This window comes from Cheilinus undulatus, linkage group 21 (assembly GCF_018320785.1).
Source record: "Cheilinus undulatus linkage group 21, ASM1832078v1, whole genome shotgun sequence".
Taxonomy (NCBI): domain Eukaryota; kingdom Metazoa; phylum Chordata; class Actinopteri; order Labriformes; family Labridae; genus Cheilinus; species Cheilinus undulatus.
In genome coordinates this window covers 11,290,067-11,315,968 of record NC_054885.1, presented here as the reverse complement: position 1 = coordinate 11,315,968, position 25,902 = coordinate 11,290,067, and the positions used below count along the sequence as shown (strand labels likewise).

At 39.8% G+C, this 25,902-nt stretch overlaps 1 protein-coding gene across 1 annotated transcript in view; it reads left to right on the top strand.

Annotated features, from left to right (window-relative positions):
* Nucleotides 1-24,263, top strand: part of LOC121529326 (protein kinase C beta type-like) — a 172,738-nt gene extending 148,475 nt beyond the window's left edge. Inside the window, exon 17 of the mRNA XM_041817134.1 lies at nucleotides 17,875-24,263. Coding sequence (XP_041673068.1) covers nucleotides 17,875-18,027 — 153 coding nt within the window. The 3' untranslated portion in view covers nucleotides 18,028-24,263. The remainder of the gene's footprint in view (nucleotides 1-17,874) is intronic.
* Nucleotides 24,264-25,902: the final 1,639 nt, after the last annotated feature.

The following is a 25,902-nucleotide window of genomic DNA, read 5'->3' as shown; positions in this document are numbered from 1 at the left end:
AAAGAGACTAGCAGTTAGATTCTGTGCATGAAACCAATACCTGGGCGTTTGTTTACAGCGTACGTGTGTGCACGTGTATGTTTTATATGTGTGAAGGAGTACTGTGTGTGAAATCAAACAGTTGCGTTCATATTTTCTATGTGTCCATACCTGCCTTCCCAACAACTGATTGTAAAATATTCTTTATCATATCAAATAGTGTTTGTAAGATCCCCTTAACATACAACTAGCTGCTTTATCACACAGATATAAAAGGTGTAAATAGAAGAAAATGATGGTTTCTGTGCTGAAACATGATATAAAAATCTGAGTCAGCAGGTCAGGAATTATTAGGGTGTCTGAGCAAGAGTGAGATTAAATTCAGAGAGATTTGTTTGTAAGACAACAAAAACTATAAAACACCATGTGTTCACAGTGTTTTTTGGCTGGTAGTCCCTATGACCACATTTTCAGGGCTATTGTCATGGATGTTTACTGTTGCTAGATTAACTGATTCACTCTGTAGTGACTTTAGGGTCTTTTTTGAGTTTGTCAGTGTATTTATTATTGCAATAATTCAGGAAAATATCTCCAAGAAAGCATAGAAACACTATCAATGAATCATTTTCAGTCGTGACTGACTGTCAAGAACACACATGATTTGTGATTTCCATGTAAAAGTCTTCAATCTCCCTATAAAGCAGTTCTGTATCCAAACTGAATGTCAATGCCCCTTAATTTAAGGCTTACAAAAATTACCTAAAAACAGTTTTCAATGCAAAATAGGAGAAATTTCAGAATGAGGAACAAGGATGTGATTAATCACGACTAACTACAGAATCCCTAAGATTAATCATGCTTAAAAATTTTAATCTTTTAACAGCCCCAGTTTAAAATTATAAAAAAAATAGACTGCCTCGAACCAACTTGCTTGTTAACGAAACATCATTACTGGGTAACTGACACCGCATCCATTGATTCCTAATTGACGTTCCTCCCATCTGACATTCAAGCATCATCAGGATCACATGACTGAAAACAACAACAGCATAAATGCTAGGCACACAAGAAACTGCATCGTCAACTGCCAGCTAGAGCAGTGGTTCCCAACCTTTTTTCATTAAGCCCCCCCCTTCATATATCTATGAAGAGCTATGCCCCCATATATTTATTGACACATATTTCAGGTTAAAGAAACATTGCACCAAAATAGCAGTAGGCCATGTTGTGATTTAATCTAATTTGCGATTAATTGCCCAGCCCTTTGCTAAGTTCAAATAGTTACTAGCTAAAAAGGGATGTAACGCCACCTAGCATAGGTAGCATAGCATAGTCAAGTCAAACATCCACCCATCAGTAAATAGATTCTTCTCCTGTTTTTGTACAGTGGGAAAAGGACCGGAGTCCAGTTAAGTGGCCTGATCAAGCTTTAACTTGACTACTATCCTCTTAACTTTGCATGTAAAAGTACGGATTTACAAGCACAGCCATGCTGCAAAAGTTGAACTAATTTCAACAGAGAGCACTGTTATCACAGCTAACACTGATATGTTTGGACCCAAGTACATTAGCATATAAAACAGCTTAATGTCCTAGTAAAAGTTTCTGCAGTAGAAGACATGTCACCTTGATATCACAATAGGGGTTGCCAGCACAAAACATGGCATTTGTGGACACATGCCATAGAAAATAAAAGTTTTGATAGCTCCTTGAAAATACCAGTGCAGTACTGTAGATTTGCTGATTAATATGTGGCCTGGATATAAAACTTCATCAGTGACCTGCTTTTGAAATGCAGGTTAAGAACCTTAGCATCTCCAAAAAAGTTCCCTGGCCTGGTTAAAGTTTCTGCAGTAGACGACTGCAACCTTGATATCAGATAGGACCAACAATATATCATGCAGCCCTACTTTCCCAGTCTACTTTAGTTAAAGTGTTGCAGAAAAGATTTCTACTCACTGTGATCTGTGTTTTTCAAGAAGCTGTCTGCATGCGTAATAAGAATTTCCATCCTAATTCCAGACAGCAGCAGTCGTGGGCACATGTTTGGGCTCGTCCTTCTGAAGCAGGAAAATCCTTTATATGTGTTTTATCTTTTGTTTTCCCAAGCTAGCAATAATGTTGTTGACAGGAAGGTACTGAAGCGAGCTTCAGAAGGCTCAAGTTTGGGCTGTAATTAATTAACATGCAAAGACTGTGAGGTTATGCAGCTTATTGGTAAGCACATTTATCTCAGGCTGCTGCCACTGTATACGTCCGGGTGCAGCTGATGCTGTGTGGAAGCAGCTAAGGAGCTTCAATAAATTACATTTCTCTTCATCACACAGAGACATCAGGGAGGGGGATGTGTCTGCAGAAGGGGCACGTTCAGGTTGACAGGAATAGTGGCAGGAAGTTGTTCAAAGCTAAGCAGGTTCTGACCTAATAGCGTCGTCACTCATCAAACATCGGGCCTGAGTACGAACATCAGGAACGCTAAACTCCCATGTAGTGTGACACAATACATGATTGTCCTCTTCTTGATACAGAGGGCTGAGTTCACAATCGTGTCTCTTTTTTTTCCTTGTTTTCAGAGACTGCTAGCCTCACAGCTGTTTTGTTGTTGGCATGAGTTACATTCTTTGACCCACCTTTCTGATGACTTCTACAAAAACAGCAGATAAAGTCATGACAACATACGACAATTGGTCAGGATCAGACTTGTAGTGTTGGTCAACACAGGACTAGATTTTTGTCATATAGTCTGACATGGTGCTATTGTAAAAGACTAAAAAAAACATATAGTCTAATTGGACCCTTTGCCTGTGTAACCAAGAGAAGAATAGTTAAGTTCCATTCAGGTGAACAAAAGTCATCCAGGCACTGAGCCACTCCTCAAAATCCTGACTATTAATAGAGTGCTATACATATTAGGAAAGTGGTGCATAAAATCATGAAATCAGGGCTAACTAACTTCAAGATAAGAGAGATGGTTGTGCCGTCTAATCCAACCCACTTACAGTAGTTTGTAATAAAGGTACTTGTGTTCAACATTATTTTAGTATTATTGACACCTTTTATGTGAAGATACTGCCCTTTTTGTTTGGCAATATTAATGGGAAAACATCATAAAATCTGGATTACCTCCAATTTCCACGTACAGCAACCACGCTGCGATCTGCCAGTGAATCGTACTACGGAGCACATTGCTTCCTCTCCAGTCTATCAGAGCAGTTCCACAGCCGGCGCTCCAGTCCGGCAGTGGGTGCATCCCTGGAGCGCCACTCCGCTCCGCTCCAGATACACTGCAGGTCTATTTTCAGTGCTGGCCGCTGCCAAACCGGGTCAATTCCTGTCAATCAGAAAGCTCCAAACAGGAAGTCACAAGCATAGAATACCTGGTTCTTTCGAAATACAACACAATGCACAGACTCCTGATCGTATCGTCTCTATATCAACATTACGTCTCATCCTGCAGGGAGAGCAAAGGGTCACAACAGCATCATTGATAAAGAAAAGTTAACTTTTGAGGACACTTAGCTAAAGAATTTTACATAAAACCACAGATCCTTTAAGCAAACATTAACCTTTAAACTTCCTTATGTGTTCACCTAATGGCAGAAGCAATAATATCATGGACTTATAACGGAAAGGATGATATATTAACCCCAAAAGGTAAAATAGTCCACTGTTGACATACTATTCCTGCATGAACTCGCAGTTCTCCCGTGATCTCTGCCTGCTGATCAGGGCTGCACGCCGCAGCGCAGCTCTCCAGACACGCTTCCAGTGGGCGAAGTCGCTCGCCTTCAGTCGGAGCAAACCTGCGGCGCTTGGGTGAGCGGTGCAGTCGTCCTATGTGGAAATTGTGGGTTAGGCTGGTCCTGTCTGTTTTCTCTTAACTGTTTGAGTTCAGCACAGGAGAGCAGCTTCTAAATCACCGCATCAACACAAAGCTATTCATGTGTCCACTGTCTGTGTCCTAAGTCCATCGCCTGTGTTTTTTTTTCTCCTGTTTATGTCTCTTGTATTATTATTGCAACAAATAACTATATATAGCTCTACAGAAACACATATAGAAGTGTGTCAAATGTTGATATATAAGTAAACACCATGTTGTCAGTATTTCAAAGGGTGAGTGAAGAAGATTGACTCCAGGATTTGTTGTTTTTGTTCCTTCTCGAGAAGCAAAATGAACTCTGCATGGGACATGCTTTTACCTTTTTATTAGTAAGGATTTATATACACATAACGTATTTGGATGATTCATGTTTTCCGTGTCAGCAGTGCTCCAAAAGTGTGATCCAAGCTACTACGTGTGAAAATAAGGACATGTATCTATAGAAAAAAAAAGGAAAAAAATGCTTTTCACATTGCTTTCCATGTGCCAAATTTTTTTTTTGTTTTGTTTTCCAAGAAAAAAGGCATACCTAAAATAAAAGATTGAAAATATTACGTAGGGGATGTGTATTGCCTTTTCTGTCATCTGCATGTCATTTTCTAAGTGGGTGTTTGGAATAGGGCTGTTGCTACACAAGGATTGGTTGGTGTCCAATTTGTAATATTGTTAAACCTCCCCAAAATTATCCCACATAGATACAGTATTAACACTAAATGATTAAAAAAAAATCATAGTAGAAGAAGAAGGCTAGTCCAAGCTCTTGCAGGAATAACACAGTGTGCAGAGAGCATGCAACTCTGCACTCATTTCATTCAGTGAAATTCAGTCTGTCAAATGTCAACTCCTGCCACCATTTGGTTTAAAAGCCCTGAAACTGAATAGAGGTACACAATATGGACAAAAGTATTTTGCAACACCTGTGATTATTTGATTCACGTGTTTCAATCAGACCTGTTGTCGTATTAAATCAAGCACCTAGCCATGCAGTCTCCATTTGCAAACATTTGTGATACAAAATGGGTCGCTCAAAAAGCTCAGTGACTCAAGCGTGATACTGGTTTGTGGAAGTTAATCCCTGCTGGATATTCCATAGTCAACTTTAAGTGATATTATTAGAAAGTGGAAGCATTTAAGAACAACAGCTCTGCTGATTCCATAACTTAAGAGTCCTGAACTTCCACTGGCATTAATGTAAGCACAAAAGCTGAGTGCTGGGAGCTTCATGAATGGGTTTCCATGGCCGAGCAGCTGCACGCAAGCCTCCCATCACCAAGTCCAATACCAAGTGTCGGACAGAGTGGTGTAAAACACACAGGCACTGGATTGTGTCCAGTGGAAACATGTTTTATGGAGTGATGCATACTTGGTAGTTTGATGGGTGAGTAAGGGTTCAGGAGATGCCCAGTGAACGTTACCTGCCCAAGTTGGGTGGAGGAGGGATAATGGTATGGGGCTGTTTTTTCAAGGTTTGGCCAAGGCCCCTTATCTCCAGTGAAGGGCAGGCTTCCAATTTTTTCCAACAGTTTGGGGAAAGCCCTTTTCTGTTCCAACATGACTATGCCCCAGTGCACAAAGCAGACTATAGAGACATGGTTTGATGAGTTAGGTGTGACTGGCCCACACAGAGACCTGACCTCAACCCCATGTAGCACCTTTGGAATGAAATGGAACAGAGACTGTGAGCCAGGCCTTCTCATCCAACATCAGTCCCTGACTTCATTATGCTCACAGAAACACACCAAAATCTTGCTGGCAATTTACCAAGTCAGCCAGGGTGGTTGACTAAATTGTTGAATTGCCAATATGTCTTGTTTCTTCAAACTTCAATCATGCAACCCAGCGATGGATGAAAAAGCTGTTTTGGCTTTGGCAGAAAAGATTTGACAAATTCCACAAATGCATGTTCCCTACAAATGTGGCACTATTTAAAAGGGAAATAAACAGGCTTTCCAACAGTAAAAGATTTATTGCCAATAAGCATTGTTAGAACAAAGATATACCCTACTAAACGCTAGTGTCCTTACTTTCTGTGCTAAGTTCAGTAGTGCAGTGCAGTTTGGCAGACTTCAGCACAGGCACATGAACATTATTCTCCAAGTTGGGTCGAAAGCTGATTGCAATGCGAACGTTAGTCAATAGCCACACTTTGCAAACATTTGGCATTGCCAACAGATGCTATGATCCCATGTTTATTTGTGTTTTTCTGAACTATTCAGCAAAATTCAACCCAAAATGTGCTGGCTTTTTGTCTCAGTTCTCTTGTTTGGTCCTTATTTTATGTCAAATCATTTTCTAACCAACAACGAATATAAACCTGATGAAACTGGGAGAAAACCAAGACCCCTGGTTTCTCTGGTCCACACCAGCGTGGCCTGAGCATTCACACCACCCCAAAACAGAGATGCTATCCAACAAAGTGCACTAAAGTTTCTTTCAAATGAGCCTTTCAGCTCAAGTGTGAAACTGTCAATGGACTTTAGTATGACACTAGTAAATATCAAGTATTTTGATGCCTTGTTTTAATGCCACGGCAACAAAAATGGAAATCACATTTACCGAATATTGGGAAATTTTTTAACTATTAAAAATTGCAGGCAACTTCTCCACACTGTCTGAATTGCCAATACATTTCTCCCATAAGATTTTGCTCTGTATTGTTTGCATGCAGCTGTTGAACTCACCCTGATGTCGGTTAGCACTATTCTTTACTGTTGATCATTGAAAATGAAGGAGACCCTTTTTGAACACATGGTGTCAAAAATCATTAAATAAACCCAACATTTTAAAAACCCTAGTGTTGAAGGGCATCTAAAAAAGGAAAGATAAGGGAGATTAGAGTGATAGAGGGTGACAGACGAGGAGTAAATGGAAGAGAGAAGGGAAAATGGATGTAAAGGAAGACGAGGGAAGCTATTCAACAATGACAGGCGGCGAGAGGAAGAGGTAGTAAGAAGGGACGGTGGGATGGAGGAAGCATAGGGAGGCTCTGTGAAGCGAGGCAGGCGGCTACGACAGGCTGTGCATATTTCATGGCTGCCACTTATCATAAGAGCCTTTCCCTGATGGGGGAGCGTAGGTCTGATGACTTCAAGGAAATAACATGCAGAACACGGCCTACATACACACAGCCCTGCTGAGCCACTCAGCTGCTTCACGTCGCCTCTAAAGCTGCTCCCAATCCACTTCAGTCGAGCTGCTACTGCTGCTCTTACTAGCTGTGCATTTACTTTTAATAGGGGGTTACTGGATCTTGCACCATTTATTATCTGTACTATAAAGCTATGTTTACAAGCATGGACACAAACTAGATACACGTGGTCCTAAACCATGACTGTACACATTATTACCAATCATGTCAAATCACTGTAATTCACTGGGAATGTAAATAGGTAATCACAGAACTGGTCTAGGTTTTAAGGAAGCCCAAAGAGGACATGCAGTCATATATTTTATTTACTCAGGGAAACACGTAAATTTCAGTTGAAATCTTGAGCTCTCCTCTTATTTATCAGAACATCTTTGGACAACATTGTTTCCTGTGGTAAGGAGTTCATTCCAGTTGTGCAAATAACTTGAGAAATTAAGTTATCATGTTATCAAATTAAAGATCTAAATAAGTCTAGATCTCCTGAGAACAAATGGAAATTTCTCAACAGCGTGAGATTATACACAGCATACTAAACTGCTGGTTAGTATGCAGTTTGCACCATTCAGATGCCTGACATTACACCAACAGGGAATGTAATGACATTGTATTCAAATGCATGTAGTTTTTATGGACTTGGTCCCCTATTGCAGCTATAACAGCCTCCACTCCTCTAGGAAGGCTTTCCACAAGATTTTGGAGTGTTTCTGTGGGAATTTGCACCCATTCATTCTGTAGAGCATTTATGAGGTCAGGCACTGATGTTGGACAAGAAGGCCTGGCTTGCATTTTCCGTTCCAGTTCATCCTAAAGGTGCTCAGTGGGGTTGGGGTCAGGGCTCTGTGCGGCCCAGTCAAGTTCTTCCACACCGAACTCATCAAACCATGTCTTTATAGTCCTTGCTTGCTTAGTCAGGTACAGTCATGTTTGATTTAAAAAGGGCCTACTTCAAACTGTTACTACAAAGTTGGAAGCACAGCATAGTTCAAAATGTGTTGGTATGCTGGCGCATTAAGATTGTCCACCAAGGCTTACCATTATCCCTCCTCCACCTAACTTTACAGTCAGCACAGTGCAGTGAGGCAGGTAATGTCCTCTAATCATCTGACCAGGCTCACCTATCTGAGAAGCATGATTAGTCACTCAACAGAACATGTCTCCACTGCTCCATGGTCCAGTGAGTGCTTTAAAACACTCCATCCAATGCCTGGCATTGGACTTGATAATGTGAGGCTTACAAGCAGCTGCTCAGAAATGGAAACCCAGTTAATCAAGCTCCCATGGCAGTTTTTGTTCTTCTGGAAGTTCAGAACTCTTCACTTGTGGAATTAGCTGCCAACTTTTACGCACAATGTGCCTCATAGCAAGGGCCACTGTGCCTTGCTGTTGCTCCTAAACACTTCCACTTTCTGATAGTATCTCTTATAGTTGTCTTTTGAATATCCAGCAGGGATGAAATTTCACAACCGTCTTGTTGCAAAGATGACATCCATTACAGCACCATGCTTGAAGTCACTGAGCTCTTCAGAAAGATCCATTTTGTATCATAAATGTTTTCAAATGGAGACTGTATGGCTAGGTGCCTGATTTTATACACCTGTGGCAATGGGTCTGATTGAAACACCTGAATTAAAAAATGAACAGATGCTTTGTCCATATAGTGTACATTAAATAAGTTAGTGGCAAGCTAGTCTCTTACAAAACATACATTGAGCTAGCTGTTCACCTGTTCATTTTTAAGATGGATATGAATCTATCTATAAAACTGAGCTCCTATTTTATGTTTGGTGTCATTTTGTATCAATTCATTCTGTTTATTTGGGACTGAATCACATGCCCTAACAGCATGCAAACATCAAACATAACATAGCATTGCATGCTAGCTGTATACATCTGTTAGATATCTATTTATCTGCCCTGTTGATGTCCAGTTTCCTGTAAAAAAAAAAAAAATATGGCAAATAACACTTTTATTTTGTGTTTTTTGGTACTGACGTGCCTTTGATGGCTTTAAGCTGAATCATTTTGCGTCCATGTTGACAAAAGTCAGAGCACAGCATCTTAAACATCGATATGGATAGAATGAATGCATAATATCCCCACTCTGTAGAACAGACTGTTGAGCGAGGAAAGAAAGAAAATCAAGGAAGTATACCTGTTGAACGCTCCTGATACCTTGCCATCTCCCTCTTTCCTTGTTCCTCATAAATCATAACAGATACAACACAGAGGTAGATAAGAATGGGACGACGGGAGACACATTTTGTCAAAGACTGTCAGGATACTACAGTATCAATGTAATCAAGCTGATTTAGTCGCTGACAGACCATCAAAATCAATATTTACTCAATATGAGAACAATCTCAAACATCTTCAAATGACGGCAGATTAGGTACATCTCAATCTCAAAAATGTAACTATACTGATTAAAGATCATAAATTATTAATGAAGCTTGGCATTAGTTTATGCAGGACACATAAGTCATACCTGATCCCAATTATTGTGTCCCAGCTCCCACAGCCACTCACAGCTCTTCTCTCAACACAGTGGTGTATTTATATGGCACACTTCTCACTAATCCCTGCTCGCATTAATGCTGACGCACCACTCTGCTGCTGGCAAAAGTTAACCTCCTCCACCCCAGCTTCCTCCTTTATAGTATAAAGCCTGTTGTACCCTCGTTTAGATTCATGCCGCTATGTATTAATTGCTTTTGAACTACTGCTATTATAATCAAAACAAATGGTCATAAATGTATCTACCCATATGGGGGTTTCTAGCCATGTGTTCCCTGGAAAGTCAAAGCAAGCTGCTCAACTAAATGTATGACGAGAGTGTTCCTGAATGACCTGTGTTTAACTTGTATCTACCATGTTTTCTGGATGCTGTTCTCCCTGTTTAAAAAAAAGTCTGTCCTCAAGTTGCTTTGTTATCTCCACAGTTCTTGGCAGGAAAAGGCAAACCTCACTCTCCACTTTGTTGACTGTATTCTGACATTGTCATACGGCTGAATTTTATGCAAATGTATGACAACAGCAGTACAGGCTCCCATGTAACAGTAAGTTCCAGCACATAAGCTGTATAAAGTTTGTATTGGAGTGGATGTAATAGCCATGTACACAGTAAGCCGCAGCAGTGCTGGAGTACGTGTGATAATTAATTCCAAATGTTGCGGCCCCCAAATTAAAGCCAGTGGCTTCAGCACAAAGCCGCCTGCTCTTATCAGCCCAAAACAGGTCAGCGTTCGATACCGCCTTTCATTCACCCTTCTCTCCTCTTCACCTCCCTTTTCCTCTGTGCCTCCCACTCTCCCCACATCCTCGGCTGACATCGGCTCGTCTCCCGCTAATCCTCTCGTTACTGAAAAGAGATGGGGTGAAAGAGAGAGGGAGAGGTGGAGGGGAGTGACGCAGAGGAAGAGAGGGAAGGGGAAGGGAGGCAAAGACTAAATTAAAGACTTACACTTTCTTTATTAAAAGCACTGCCTCTGGAGCACAGCCACTAGAAGAACATTGAGTGGTTTTGCTTATAGCATTCTATCTATACATCTATACCAAGGGCCACTGATATTTATCTCCCTTCCTGTCCTATGCTGCTTCTCTTCTTTTTCCCCTCCATATCTCTGTCTCTCTGCCTCACAGCATTGACTGCTACTGAAGCGTGTTGAGATGAAACACATTATGAGCTGGCCTACATGGCTGGCAGCTGTGTGTATGAGCTTGTGTGCTAAGAGAGTGTTTATGTGTGTATTTTAGGTGTAAAAAATATCTGTGTGCATGATATTCAGCAGTGTGTACAGTGGATTTGCAAGGTTTCAGAAACATAAGCACATACTAATCTGTGAGCTTCTGTTTGAATACAGTCGTATGTTAATCACCAGTTAGTTAATCCTAACTAACTATCGACTGTAGGTTCTTTGCAGATGATGTCACGCAGCAGTGGAGAACCCTAAATGGGGGGCAGGAAGTGATTTCTGCATAAAGAAGTGCTATCAAAAGGCCGTGGTTTGCGCTGTTGCCGCTGCCCTTAAGCTACTTTTGTGTCCCAAAAGTAGTGAAACATTCAGAAAAAAAAGAAACTTTCAAAAATCGGGCAGTTACATTCATAGTATATAACCACATTGCAAACATTACAGACTAAGCAACATTTCATAAATGAAATCAATAAAAAAAGTTAAAGCACTTAACAGGGGGTAAATTATGTATATACCCGTTTTAGAAGTAGCTCATTTTTGCTTTATTAGCTTTAGCGAAAACTAACGTAGATATGCAAGCCAATGCAGATAAGTTAGCTTTAGCTATATGAGCTTTAGAAAACATCGCTACAGCTAGTATAGCTATGTAAGCTGCATACATAACATAGCTATATAGCTTATGGAGCTAAGGCTTGCTTTGTGAACTTTAGCTGCGCTATCTACATAGCTAACACAGCTAATATAGTTACATCAGCTACTTTTGCTACGTTAGAATGTTTTCATGGATGATGAGCTTTTTCCTTGTAAAGAGACTGTTAACCTTATTTAACATTTAATGGTCAGGTCTTGCAGGTCGGGTTTTTAGTTTTCAGTTTAAGGTATTGTAACCCTTACCTTAATCCTGACCCTTTTCTAACTAAAAGTTCTAGAGTGTAAATCCATTCTGATGAATGTTGTGTCCCAGTTTAACAGTCTGTTAGAGGGGCAGTCTAAGATCTATGGTCTGTAGCCAGAGCCCTCTCAGTAAATCACTCTTTTGTAAAGTGTAGGGATCGTACTCAATATAGAAATTTTCCAATGAAATTTACAGAGCCATGAAAAGCTATGAAGTCTTAATTTTCCTCCATCTTATTCATTCCTAATGGCTGTGCTCAATCTCCTGCTGCCTATTTGGCAATCACACTTCATCAGTATAGCTGCAGCCTAAACAGATAATATGGACAACACACCTCTGTGTCTTCTGTTGTAGAAAGTGAAGCCAAAATACCCTCACAATGGCTGCAGACATATTTTGCTTGTGACGCAATTTGGAGTCAAGACGGGAAGTAGGGGTCTGGCTGGTTGAGCTTCATAGATGTCAAGACTGGCACTAACATTTATCCAAAGTTCTAGTTTATGTTACTCCGCCTGTAATGTGCCAGTCCAGTAAAGAGCATTGCATGAGGAGTGTTTGCCAACGGGGCTATCAATTAAAATGTTAACTCAAGACTTAGTTTGTTCAAGTTGCTTGATAGTTTGACCCACGTCCCATCTGATAACATGGAGGAGGTGTTGGGACTGATACTTCATCCAGTCAGCTAGAGAGCTCTAAATCTTTTCGACTTCATTACTGGAAGCTGTTGTTCTGTCCATCTTAATATAAAGTCTGTGTTGTTGATATAAGATAGCAGTAGCATGAACATGTTATAGTGTGGCATACTACTGCGCTAGCAGTCATGCCACAACCACTACCAGAGAGCATTCTACCCTTACAGATGGAAACCCACCTGAGATTATATGATAGTGCGCATTTTGGGTGATAACTTAGTCACCTGGATGGACCTAGATGATTGACAAGTTGAATGACTGGAGAAAAACTTAATCCATGATTTATTGTTTGTAAGATGAACAACACCAGATCTGTATAGATCTCTCTTAAGACAATACACTCTAGTGGATGTCATGTCCGGGGAACGTGAGGTGGATGTGGGCCAGCAGTGGCAGGTGTGTCCCAGTGGATGGAGGGAGCTCCAAACAGGCTGGTGAAGGTAGGAGACACAACACTGGTTAGTGGTTCCCATGATCCTGAATGCTCTCCTGTCCCTTCCTGTCTCTCTAGTTGTTGTTTCTGACCCTGACTTCCTCTGCCTTCCTGTTGTCAAACAGTTGAAAGTGGCATTGTTGTGATGTACCAGCTTGACTCCATGATCTCTCCTGTAGTCTGCTTGTTTTTCCTCATTCCCTCTTCTTGTGTTTACGCTTAGACAATCTGACCCTTGGCTTTTTGGATGTATTTAAATGTTTTTATACTTGTGAATTTTTCAAGATCATGCTTTTAAAGAAATGTAAATATACATGTGGCAATCTATTGAATTCTATCTATCTATCTATCTATCTATCTATCTATCTATCTATCTATCTATCTATCTATCCTTTTGTCAAGCTTCTTGCACAGTCTAAGAGTTTATATTTTACATTGCACCCACAATAAGCACTCCATGCCTGAGCAAGTTTGATCCCCAAAGTCCAGTTGGTTTTGACCAGTTAGAGCGCCCTGCACCACATCCAAGCACGTTAGACCTCCCTAGCCCTGGCATGGATGGAAGAGGTGTCCTTTGGTACAGCCCCATTGCTCACGTGCACAAGCGCAGATGTGCAACATTTCTGTGATGTGTAAATATTGTAGCCTTGCTTCTTGACAACTATTTTGAACAATGGTAGTGTTAGAGAACTGTACCTGACCAAAACAACTCAAAAGGAGCCACAAGCGAGTAAAAGTTGCACTCATGTTACTAGTGCTTGATTCTAAAAATGTGCTTCTTTAAATTAAAAAAAAAAAAGTCATGATAACGTGCAAGAGAAAACCCTGTTCAGGCCCGCCTGTGCCCTAAGCGTCATGAGCGCAAGCCAGCATGGTACAGGGCAGGGGCGGCATGCAAGCCAAAACTCTGTGGGGGCTGAGTTAGAGTGGGGTCAAGAGGGTCCTTCTTGGAAAAAATGAGAAGAATGGGGCAATTTTCTGCTTTAAAACTTATGCATTAGTGGCAAGATTTTATGTCTTAAAGTTGCAGAAAACCTGAGTCATCATGTTGTCATTAATATAATGCCTCCATGTTTGCCTGCCTCCTTCAGATCTGCACTTTAACCTCACCATCACCATCACATCCACAGCTGACTGGTCTAAAATGTAATAGCTAAAAGGAACAAAGCCTTATTTTGAAATTGAGGTGAGGCTGGTGGACTTCCTGTTGGGATTTTGGCATGGGTCTCAGAGGCTTTTTGGCAGGTCTAGTAATGAAGCATATGCAGACCAAAACTCATAAGCCTAGGTTGAATGGTCTGCTGTGGCTGACTGAAGTTATGCAGGGAAAAAATTATAATTCAAACACTGGTGCCAGATTGTGGCCCCATCCTATGGTGTAAACTAACACCTTTAATAACCTTAGATGTCAAACTTGTCTAAATACAGCAAAAAAAAAAAAAAAAAAAAAAAAAAATTGGAGCCAATCAGATGAAATCCCTCAGACAAGTTCATTAAAATGTGAGATCTGCAAAACGTCCCAAAAAGCCATTTTTTGAACTTTACACTTCAGGATTTCACTTCCTGTGCATATTTGTAACAGACAGTAAATTTGTTTTTTCTTTGTCTGGACATGATACTTATGTATACCAATGTTCATACATCTGGCTCAAAATTTATTGAGGGGCCCTGACCAGAGATAATTTTTGGCCCCTTTGGGAATTTCACAAGATTGAAGTATCTGTGAATTCTGGTGAGTTTTGGAGCATTTAAAGCCTTTTTCCAGCATTTTAAGCCCCAAAATTTGCACTTTATGCGCTGGAATAATAACAAAAATAGGATGAATTCCTTCAAATCCGATAAATTCCTTACTCCAAGGTGCACCGCTCAGGCCCTTGCAGTGTGAATGCAGCCTCTGTGATTTCAACTTGCACCAAGTTCACCAAGCCTAACAGTTGTTTCAAAGTGGGTGCGTGGCAGCACCGTAACAGCTGGGTCATGGTTTGATTTTCATTCTGGCATGCATGTGAACTAGTCAGGGCTTTAAGACTGGAATCCTGCAGTGTCAGCCTACTGTCTGTCCTGAAGTTTTTATCAAATTTCCAGGAGTGCATGTAGGAAAGCAGATTAAAATGGGCCATACTGATGATCACTTCCACAAAATTATCCTTCTTCTTATTTGCACATTTTGATTTAGCAGGGTATTGCAAAGCTGAAAGTGATGGCTCAGCAAAATCACTTGGAAAATGTACACAGTAGATGCCTCCCCATGCTCCTCCATGCTACAGGACACATGTGACATACAGTGATGTGACCTCCCATCCCTTCTTCTCTAATACACAGCCTCACAGAGCCAGTCCTTCATATAGCATGATTAGCCTTATCAGAGTTAAACCCCAAACCATGCATTACAGTCAATGTGACGACAGCCCCTCTGTTTTACCGCATCTATCATGCCCCTCCCCCCTCCCACAAACACACACTCCTCCATCTTTAACACCCTGCTCTCGCTCTCTTCTTGCCTCCGTCCATATACCCACCGAGCCAAGCGGTGCATTAACAATGCCCTGCCCCGGAGAAAGCCTCCACCACCACAAAGAGAGAGAGAGAGAGAGATTTCCCACACCTCCTACACAAAGTCACAGTTGCTGTTGCTCATTCTCAAGTGTCTCTCTTTTTCATGTAGCTTAGCATCTGTTTTTCATCGTTCTGTCTCAGACTGTCTCCACTTTGCTTCCTCGCAACCTTTCCTTTAGCCTGGCACACACTAAAAGATTTCTAAAATCTTAACCCATGTGGAAAATGCAAAAGACTCCCAAGTTTAAGCTTGAATTGAAGGCACAGCTAAGACGAAGCAAGACAAGAAAACAGTGCTAAGTTTTTCCAGTTACTTTCTATGTAAACCCACACCAACAGCAGTAAAACAGGCAGAAAGATGACATCACTACCCTTACTTTCAGTGTTAAAACCCCAGAAATATTGGATATTTTTGTAGATTCTCCGAAGAAATAGAGTGAACTTAGTGAAGTAGCACACCCAGGCTTCTGTAGCTACATCTTCTCTTGTCATGTCAGGTGTACAATGTCTTCTGCAGTCTTGTACCTGTCAAAGCAGACAAGGGGAGCCTCGTTGTGAGCTGTAAAAATATCCTGGCCTTACAGAGATAAAGTTAAAAAAAGAAGGTGCTGGCTGAAGAGAAGAGATTTTGAGGCAAGAAAGACAAGGAGGAAAAACAAAAGACATTTAAAATATTGAATTAATTCAACACTTTATATAACTGCATATGCATATAAGTAACAGTTTCCAGTATTAACAGATGAAAGGTGCAAAAAACAGCATATGATGGCGTGTACAGTGTCTTTTAGCAAACAATTCCAGAAAAAAATATATTAACAATGTAGCAGGATGCAACAAAAGACATGTATAAGTGTGTTAACGACTGGATTTTAAAAGTGCCCAAAGGCCATATGGAATAAAGTCTTTTTTTTTTTTAGTTTAAAAGAAGTTTACTTGGAATTTTTTGGGTCTTAATTGGTTTTGTCTTGATCTACATGAAGCTAGAACAGTTTTAACATAGCTCATACAGTACATCATTTCATTAAAGCTACATGCATAGCATGAAACATGGGCACGGTCTCACCCAGAGAAGCAGAGTTGTCGCTAACCTTGTTAATCAGATGGTTTGGCCAGATTCCACGTCTGTCATCAGGTAGATCCATCTTCCAAAGCTCCAATCTGAATGACTGTGCCAGGTCTGAAAACAGACAAGACCAATCAGCGTCATTTGAAGAGAATGAGGTGGTAACTACAGATGGGGTTTAGTTTTATAGGAAGTCAATAGCAATGGCTGCTACTACTGTAGCAATTAGCTGGGATGTAGCTGTAGAAAAGTGTCAGTTTAATCAGACCTCTACATTTCTTTATTAAAAGGAGCAAAGAGCCACACCGAAAGCTGCTCTTGGCAGAGATGTTTTTGCACATTTCCTGATTGATTTTGGCATGAATTTTAGCCACCAATAAGCTCCGCCGTTCATACCCTACTGCAGCATTAGCCTGTTAAGCTCAGGTTAGTACTAGAGCTTTGCCTATCTACCCCCTAATTTTGTCTTGTTTCTCTGGTTGGCCTGTCATGAATGTGACAGGCAGAACATTTGTTTTGTCACATTCCAAGAATTTTTTGAAAAGTCTTTCCCTTGCCAAATGCTTTGTATGGGAGGTTTCCCAGAAGGGTGTGAAATATATCCATGCAATGCAGTCTATGTGGGTTGTCAGATTAGATGGTTGCCATGTTGGAAATGCAGTTTTGAACTAACTTTTGATTGGTCTACATAGAAACCTGAAAAGAGTTGGAGTAGACCTGGGCCTGTAGCCCCCAGACAAGCAGCTCCAATATGCCAGCCAGTCTCTTAACCAACCCACACCCCCAATAATGCTTGATATAAATATCAAGGTTGAGCCTTTAAAACTAACCCCTTCAAAGAGTGAACTAATAAAGAAAATAATCAATTCAGCCATGTTTGAAACATATTTGTTTCTGCTGTAAAGTGGGCATTTTAACATGGATGTTAATGGGACTACCAGGACTTTTGGAGCTTCCCTCAAGTGGAGACTTAAGGAACTGCAGTTTTGTTTTTTCCTCCTGATTAGCTAGCCACCAGCTGATTTGCTTAGCCTAGCCCCTAGAGTACTATTGCAAGGTTGGAATGGAGGAGAAGATGATCTTTATCTTGCCTTCCACAAACATTTAGACTGTTTAAGTTAGAAATCAGGGCTAGGCTAGCCATTTCCACCAGTTTTAAGTCTTTATGCTAAGCTAAGCAAAATTTAAAAGGTCTTTGGCTCCAGTTTTGATATTGAGCAGGCATACGCTTAAGTGAACAATCTCCATCATAGTCTCACAAATTAGCAAGCAAAGTTGAAAAATATGTGCATTTATATACAAACCAAAGGCCTTAGGAATTAATCTTTATAATTTATGTGTCAGAAGGTGTACCCTAACCTGGATTATGTGACAGGCCTAAGTATGAGAAGATATTCGCCTCTATGCTGATGATACCAAACTTCTAAGTATAAAACAGTAATACTTTGTCCTTTTTCTTTCTGGTCCATCCCATTCTTCTCCAAATATTTTCCCCCTCTCCTCTCCCCTTCATAATCTCATAAACACCACCTGCAGAGGAACCGCCGAGACACCTGTAACTTTGACAAGGAATTCACGAAGATGGCGACAGACTTGACGCCGACGGACAAGCTCGTCATCATGAACCTGGACCAGGACGACTTCCTTGGATTCTCTTACACTAACCCTGACTATGTGGCTCCTAATTAACCTACACTCAAACACCCTCATGGACTGGTAGAAAATCAAGTTTCACAAGATAGGAAGGCAAACTAGTACTACACTTCGAATTATTTGTATTTGTTTGGTTCCATTTATGTCTGCATTTTCTCAGGCCATGTTCAACACTTCAGCTTCACTCCGAGGTATCAACTTTAGAATAGATTGGATACCAAAGATCTTGAAGGAGTTTATAAAGGTGTTAGAGTGTGCTTTATATGCAGGGCAGAAGCATTGAAAACATGCTGGACTGATGGTAATTCAATAAGACTGAACCTGACCAATTACATACATAATGTGTTACCATTATAAAAGCAGGGTAGTCACCATACAAACCACTCAGTATCATTTGCCTGCTAAAAAAGCTCCTTCATTCTAACTTTACGGCCCAATTTAACTAAATAGTTTTCCATTCTTTTGGAGTTAAATTTTATCCTTCTCCTAGTCCACTTTCGATCTGATGTTTTTTAGTCTGTTCTTATCCCAGATTCTTCAATATCAGGTTTTCATCACACACATTTGCCATCTCATACTGATGCACAAAGTACTTTTGTTGCATAAGTCCTTTTTCCTGAGCTTGCGTGGACATTACTCTATGGAGCTGGAGGTTCAATTCAGTCCTTTCCATACTGTTAAAGCTCGGCATGTCTTATGCTTTCTTCAAGAAGTACCTTGTGCATCTGTATGAGGAACAAAGGTCAACAAAGAAGCATCTGGATTATCACTGATGTTTAATGTCAAGATTTAATTGAGAAATGGGACCAAAACAAACAGGAAATATGCTTCTATGCTTTGTACATGGCAAATGTTTTCAGGCCACATGCAGACCAAGTTTGTAGAAAAAGGCTATGTTTGATGCTAGCATGCCATGATGTTAGCTGTTTTATACATTTTGATCCTTCTACTCTCATCACTTTGGTAAACTAAAAGAAAACAGATGAACAAGTTGAAGCGGTCAACTGTAGCACAAGGGTATTCGTGTTTCCTGCAGCTATTAAAAAAGGTGCAGAGTGCAGTTAGCCATATGGGAACGTTGTGTGTATTTTCCGTGTGTTTTGACTATCATTGCCTGTTTCAGCCTGTGTCTACTGTCATGAGTTGCTCCACACTCAGACTGAGCTTTTCACACTGCAGTCACAAAGGAATATGCTTAATGAGCAAACTTCATAGCCTGTCAAACCTTTGCGTTTTAATTTCCCTCCTTTCTCTCTCCGGCTCCCTCATTCTCTCTCGCCCCCCTGGTGTCCTTCCTTATTTATTTTTCGGTTTTGGCTCTAATCCGTATTTCTGACAAGGCCTCACTGGGAGCCTCGAATGATGTGGTGACACCGGGTTGGCAATGTGGCAGCCACAAGCGAAGCACACGCACATACAAATACACGCAGATGCACAAAAAGTGAAGGAAAAGCTGCTTTGACAACCCCCAAGTGAGCAATAATAAAAATAGCAACACCGCATTCTTCAATAACTTATTTTCAAGTCCTTCCCCTCACCTTTTTCAGTGCATGTGTTCATAAGTGTGTGCATGCTCTAGCAAACATCCATGTTCTATCATATACGTTTATATATGTGTAAGGCTTTACTGGATAAAGCCAATTATTTCAAATTCAGCTCAAATTCAGTAAATCTGCCTTCCAGCTTCAAACATCATTACATAGGCTTTAATGCCAACAAGCTTTGCGTACTATACTTGCACACATAACACTCACCAACATGCAGCCATACAGTCCGATCCATGACTGAGGGTTGGAATTATGAGGTGAAGCGTAACAAGGCGGACAATGACTGTGAAATGTTCGCTCCTGGAGGCACAAGAGACATATACTGTAGGTCCATTACACAGGCCTGGATAGTCCCCCCTCCCCTTCTAGAATCTACACGAAAGGCACCCACATGTATACAGCACATAGTGTACATATTTACACTGTATGTATGAGCATTCAAAAGCATAGTAACCCTTCAAACTCATGCACCTTTTGGAATACTTCTTTGAATCTGACTCCATTGTGTTTATTTAGATGTTGTCAATTTTAACATATAAAGTACAATCTGTATGTTTTCATTTCTTACAGCTGTATATTGCTCAGGTAAAGGGTGTAAATATTACCTAATGTTAAAAACGCCTACTCTTAGCATCTGCTGTTGGGAATAGTTGACCCTGAAGTGTTTAAAGCACTCGACAGATGGTCAGAATGAATGAATGACTGTGCAACATTACATGTATTTCAGATACTGTACAATCGAATGCTGTGAGAGCCTCTTTAGTCCGAGGAAGCTATAAAACATAGACTTGGTCTCAGCAGCATCACCATATGGTTTCTGGAGACTGCTATCATGTTCAAAGGTTGTGTTCACCAACTTGGAGATGCTATCTTGACCTAACTTTTGATCAGGAAGACATGGAGCTGATTAAAGGGATATTTCTGTATTTCAGAAGCTGGGTTGTGTAAGATACTTGGCGATAGTAGTGGCGTTAGCCTCCAGAGATTTCAGTGAGCGTTGTCTCTTCAAACAGGAGAAGCTAGGCTATGTAGCACCATATATGGGTATAGCACCTCCATGTGATTTAGTGAATTTTAGGTAAAAATGGGCCAAAAAACAAAGTTGGCTCAACTGTGCATGATATTGAACACTTTTGAATCATTTTATTGAGCAGCTGTTTAGGTTTGCAGCCTTCAACAAAGAGAATAACGTCAAACCAAGCTGAAGCAACTAATTTCAGTTCAGTTTGCCACTTCAAGAGATGGCAAAAGCTTTTTGGAAGCTAAGCATTTCATGCCAACTGTCACATAAAAAAAAATTGTGTTTGTTTTTCTTGGCAACTTTTTTTTTTTCGCCAAGAGACAGTAAGTTTTTCCAGTGTCTTAAAACACTCATATAGCCAAGAATCTTAGCAAAAAAGTGATGAATGAGAAAAGCAGAGGACTGGCATTAATTTTGGAAAATTCAGCAAAATCCAAAAGCAACTTTTTTCATGTCAGCAAAACTCATAAGACAAAGCAGGACAAACCAAAAGAAAGCTGCATCGTGTCTTAAATTTCAGTTATACCAGTGGCAATACTGATCCTTTTCCAATCCCATATGAAAAGCATTTTCTTGTGGGCAAGAAGTTGTATATAATTTTCATTTTTCATTACTGAGATTGGTGTAAATAGCAGAATTATAGGTCAATTTATATGCTTGTCTACATGGTAAAGGGGTATTAAAAATCCTCTCCCAGTAAAGTTGAAACTTGACTGGTATATCATTCAAATCATATGCCTGCAAGAAAAAATTATCCATAAAAGGATTTATCTTATTTCTTTGCAACCACAGAATTTTCTTAATAAGAGGTCTACAAACCAGAACTTTTTTCCTTTTATCTTTTACTTTTTCCTCCATGCCATAGGAATTGCAGCTATTAAGTGACTATATCTGAAACTTAAACAGATTATACCAAATAAGTCATAAAAGGTTTCACATAGATATTACCATTCAAATCAGTCAAATCATGTATAAAAGAAAAGCCCTTTTCAGTAAATGGTCCCATAAATGGGCAATCAATTAATTAATATACTGGAATGTAACCATATCATTTGTTGTCAAATATTATCAACAGAATTTGGTGGAAAGTGTAACCATGACTTATCGTATCTTCAAAAAAAAAGGGGAAACATTTTTAAAAATCTTTGGAAGATACTGAAAATGTTTTTTTAATCTGTAAAAATGGAAATAATTGTACTTTAAAAATGTTATGTTATTCATAAATTCCTCAGGTTGCTGTTTGACACATTTTAATCAACTCTGCTAATGCCTCTACCAGTGTTTTAAGACTCTGAAAAAACAACTTCCTGTTCCATGGCGAACATGAAAATGGCCATGACTAAATTTTTTTAATGTGACTTGAGCTTAAGCTGACTTGACCTCACTGTGGCAGTTGTGAAAAGGCTACAACAATCAACAGCGACTACAAAAATTTAGTTCCATGCTCATGTTAGATTTGTGGGGAATATTTACAAATTTTAAAAGCCGAGGATTTTACCTTCCCACAAATATAATAAATCCTGCAACTGTCATAGTTATTATGTTTGAAGTAGACGACTGCTATTACATTTGTTGAAAATGTATAACATGAGATTATGATGTATGTATAATTGCAAAATTCTATCACATTCGTGGTTCATTACATTTGCAGGTGTAACTATCCCCAGCTCCTAAAGCCGTATGTTGATTGACCCTGGGAAAACACTAAACCCTTAATTACCCCCACTTCTATGCCACTGGAGCGTGAATGTGTATGGATGCGTATGAAAGGAATTAGTTATACTGATGGCCACTTTACAGTGACAGCCCTCACCATTAGATTGTGAAGTTCATTTACCATTTATCTGTTGCAAAAAATGTAACTTCTCTACCTTAAACAGTTATTTCAAAGTCAGCAAAATAACTTTAAACAGGGGGAATGGCATCTATATCATTACCACAGAGTGCCCTAGTTGCCTGTTTTCAGCACTGTCTAACTTTGGCAATAGCCTTCTGCAGGGAAGAATGTGTATGGCTCCAGTTTAATGGCAATGATTCACACTCTAGCTCTCAGCTAAAGAGAAGAAAGCATGCTTTTCTAGTCTAATAGTATGACTAGTGAAAATGCAGATCGTACTTACCCATTCACCACACATTCACACTCTGATGGCGATGGCTGCTTTGCAGTAGCCCATTCATGCATGTCCATACACCACTGATGCAACAGTGGGAGAACCCTGTGGTTATGTTGCAGAAATATGCATATTCTACTTTTCAATTCACAAACAGTTGACTATAGATGCTAGCAGTCACTTTTGTGCAAAATCCCAATATATTACCGTATCCTTTTAGCCAATACAGCACTTTGGTGCTCTTTGGCTTCTTACATCACCTTTGCTAGCTTTGGCAAGAGGATAGGGCCCATATTAACTCAATCAAACACCTCCCTACCTGTTGATTGACTGATTGAAAGTTGGACTAAAATAGCATTTCCAGTACACCTACCACTATCGTTTGACTTCAAAACCAAAGGTGACATCACTGAGACTATGTCCATATTTTATACAGTCATTGGGATTCTTCTGTGTTTGGAGCCAGTATTAAGAAGACACTTGAGGGACTGTAGTTTTTTTTTTTACATATTCACATCAGCTTCATTTTCCACCACCTGCTAATTGGTTTTGCATCACATCATTATTTAAAAACATGTTTTCTGGTAACACAAGTCCCATCTTTTGGTTGTTTTTGTTGTTTAAAATCCCACACCAAGACTTTTAGGATATTTTACTATGCATGCATGTGATGATCTCTCTTTCTCTGTCATATCTTGTTCTATATGATACGGATTTATCCTATATTAAGTGTTGATTTATGGACATGTGTTTGATAATGACTTTATTAGACATGCAAAAGTTATCTGTTGGTTAATGTATGGATAAAAGTATGTCTCATGGGTTTATTGAGTGTTTCTACAGTATTAAATAACTGCCATGTTTGTTTGATTTGTGCATATAAAATATTTTGCTATTTGTTACTCTTTCATTTCCATTTGAGTTCAAATTTCTGTGTTAGGTAGTGCAGCTATGTGTTGCAATAGAAACAAGCAAAAAGGGATGAAAATAACAAGACTGTAATATAAATTTAGCAAATAATCAGTCTTCTGTGTTCTGCAGGTTTCAAACATTATCGGCCTAAAAGTGTACAAAATCTTTTGTAGTGTCCTCCTCCCTTCGCTCTTTCCTTTCCATCCGACCTTTTCTTTGATCGCCCCTTTTCATCCGTCATTTCATTTTCCTCTCTGACCTTTTCCTCTCCTCCGTCCTCTCATTCAGCCTCCTCATTGTCTTTCTCTCACCTCATTTTCCTCCCTCTTGACCTTTACCCCTCTGAATAAGCATCTTCTCCACCATTTCCTTCTTCTATTCCCCCCTCAAAGGTCCATTGTCCTCCTGTTTGTTTTTATTTTGTCGCTGCTTGTTGTGCGTTTGTCTCCCTCATTTGTCCCTCACTGCCTTCCTTAACATTTAGACCTTCTCTCTTAGCCTTGTCAGGGCTATTCGACATTAAACTTGAAATCTGATTAGCATTTAGCGCTTTAATTCTGATGCTTGAACTTCTTTGACTTTAGCTGGCTTTATGTGCTAACAACAAATATCAATATACTGGAGATAATCTACACTGTTGACACGCTGAGTACATCAAAGATACAGAAGAGTAAGAATGTGTCTTGTGTGATAGTTTACTGATAAGAATATGTTTATTGTGATGTTTTTAAATGTAGAATAATAAATCACACTGAAATATTGCATTGTTTCATTTTGCATCCTTCTTGTATTGTCCTTTTTTAGTCCTTGGTCCATGTAAAAGGCATATTGAGTTCACCTAAAAATCAGCCTTTTGTATTTGCTTATTGACACTTCTACTTGATTTCAGATAGTTAAATATCATCATTTGAACCAACGGCCAAAGGCAACAAGTACGAGCCAATCAGAGACATTATGCTCTGAGGAAAAAAATGAGAAGGGTCTTGCTGCAGATCACAGATCTCAGACTCCCCCTCTTGAAGGCCACAATGATGACACACCATATCTGTAACATAATTTGTCAATACAACATTTAAGACGGTTTCTTTTTTTAAGATATATTTTTGGGCTTTTATGCATTTATTTAAAAAAGACAGTGGATAGAGTCAGAGACAGGGACGAGAGAGTAGGGGAGAGACATAAGGAAAAGTAGCCACAGGCCAGACTTGAACTCAGGCTGCCTATGTACATGTTATTTTTTTCCAAGTCAACTTTATTAACAAAGTGTGGTGGTTACATCCATGAAAAAAACACATTGCAAACATTAGAGCAACATTTCTCAGAGAGGTCAGAGGTCTAATCTGAGATAAAATGATGTATGGGCCCTTTTAAAAGCAGTTAGACTAACATTGGCTTGCTAACATAGCTACGCTAGCTACATAGTTAATGTTACGATGTAAGCCATTAAGCCATGTTAGCTTTAGCTTCGGTAACTTGAGCTTCAGCAAATATAACAAAAGCTAACATAGCTACAGTAGCTATATAGGTAATGTTGCTGCATAGCTATGTAAGCTTTAGCAAACATATCATAAGCTAATGTAGCTTTGTTAGCTTAAGCTACGTTTGCTTTGTAAGCATGCGTAAGCTACATTACCTATGCAGCTTGAGTAGCTAAAATAGCTTTGATAACTTTAGGTTTTTGACTTTAAACTTTACGACGTAAGCCATTGAGCTATGTTAGCGTTAGCTTTGGCAACTTGAGCTTTATCAAATGTAACCAAAGCTAACATAGCCACAGTAGCTATATAGGTAATATTGCTGCTAGCTATGTGAGCTTTAGCAAATATAGCATAAGCTAATGTAGCTTTGTTAATTTAAGCTATGTTTGCTTTGTAATGCGTAAGCTGCGTTACCTACGTATCTTGAGTACTTACATAGCTTTGCTAGCTCTAACTTTTTGACTTTTAACTTTTGGCATCCTAACCCTCACCAGAAGTATTACTTTGACGGTTATTGCGTGTATTTCCTCTCTGACATAGGCGGGATCACACAATAGTGGTCTGCAGGGAGGTTCTTAGATCTGCAGTCTGCAGCCAGACTGTCTTGAAAACAATTGCAGCACACTACTGAATGACGAGTACCAGAGGGGATTTAGAAGAGTATACTCTGTTCAGACTAAACAATTATTATGGATTGTTTGCAGTGATGTGATCCCAATTAAGTTAGTATGCTCAGACTCTACGTGCTCATTGCAGTCATCTTACGAAAATTTCTACGTATATTGGGTAAAACTCCTACACTTTACAAAAGTGACTTTTCCCCATGGGTTCATCAATCTGCC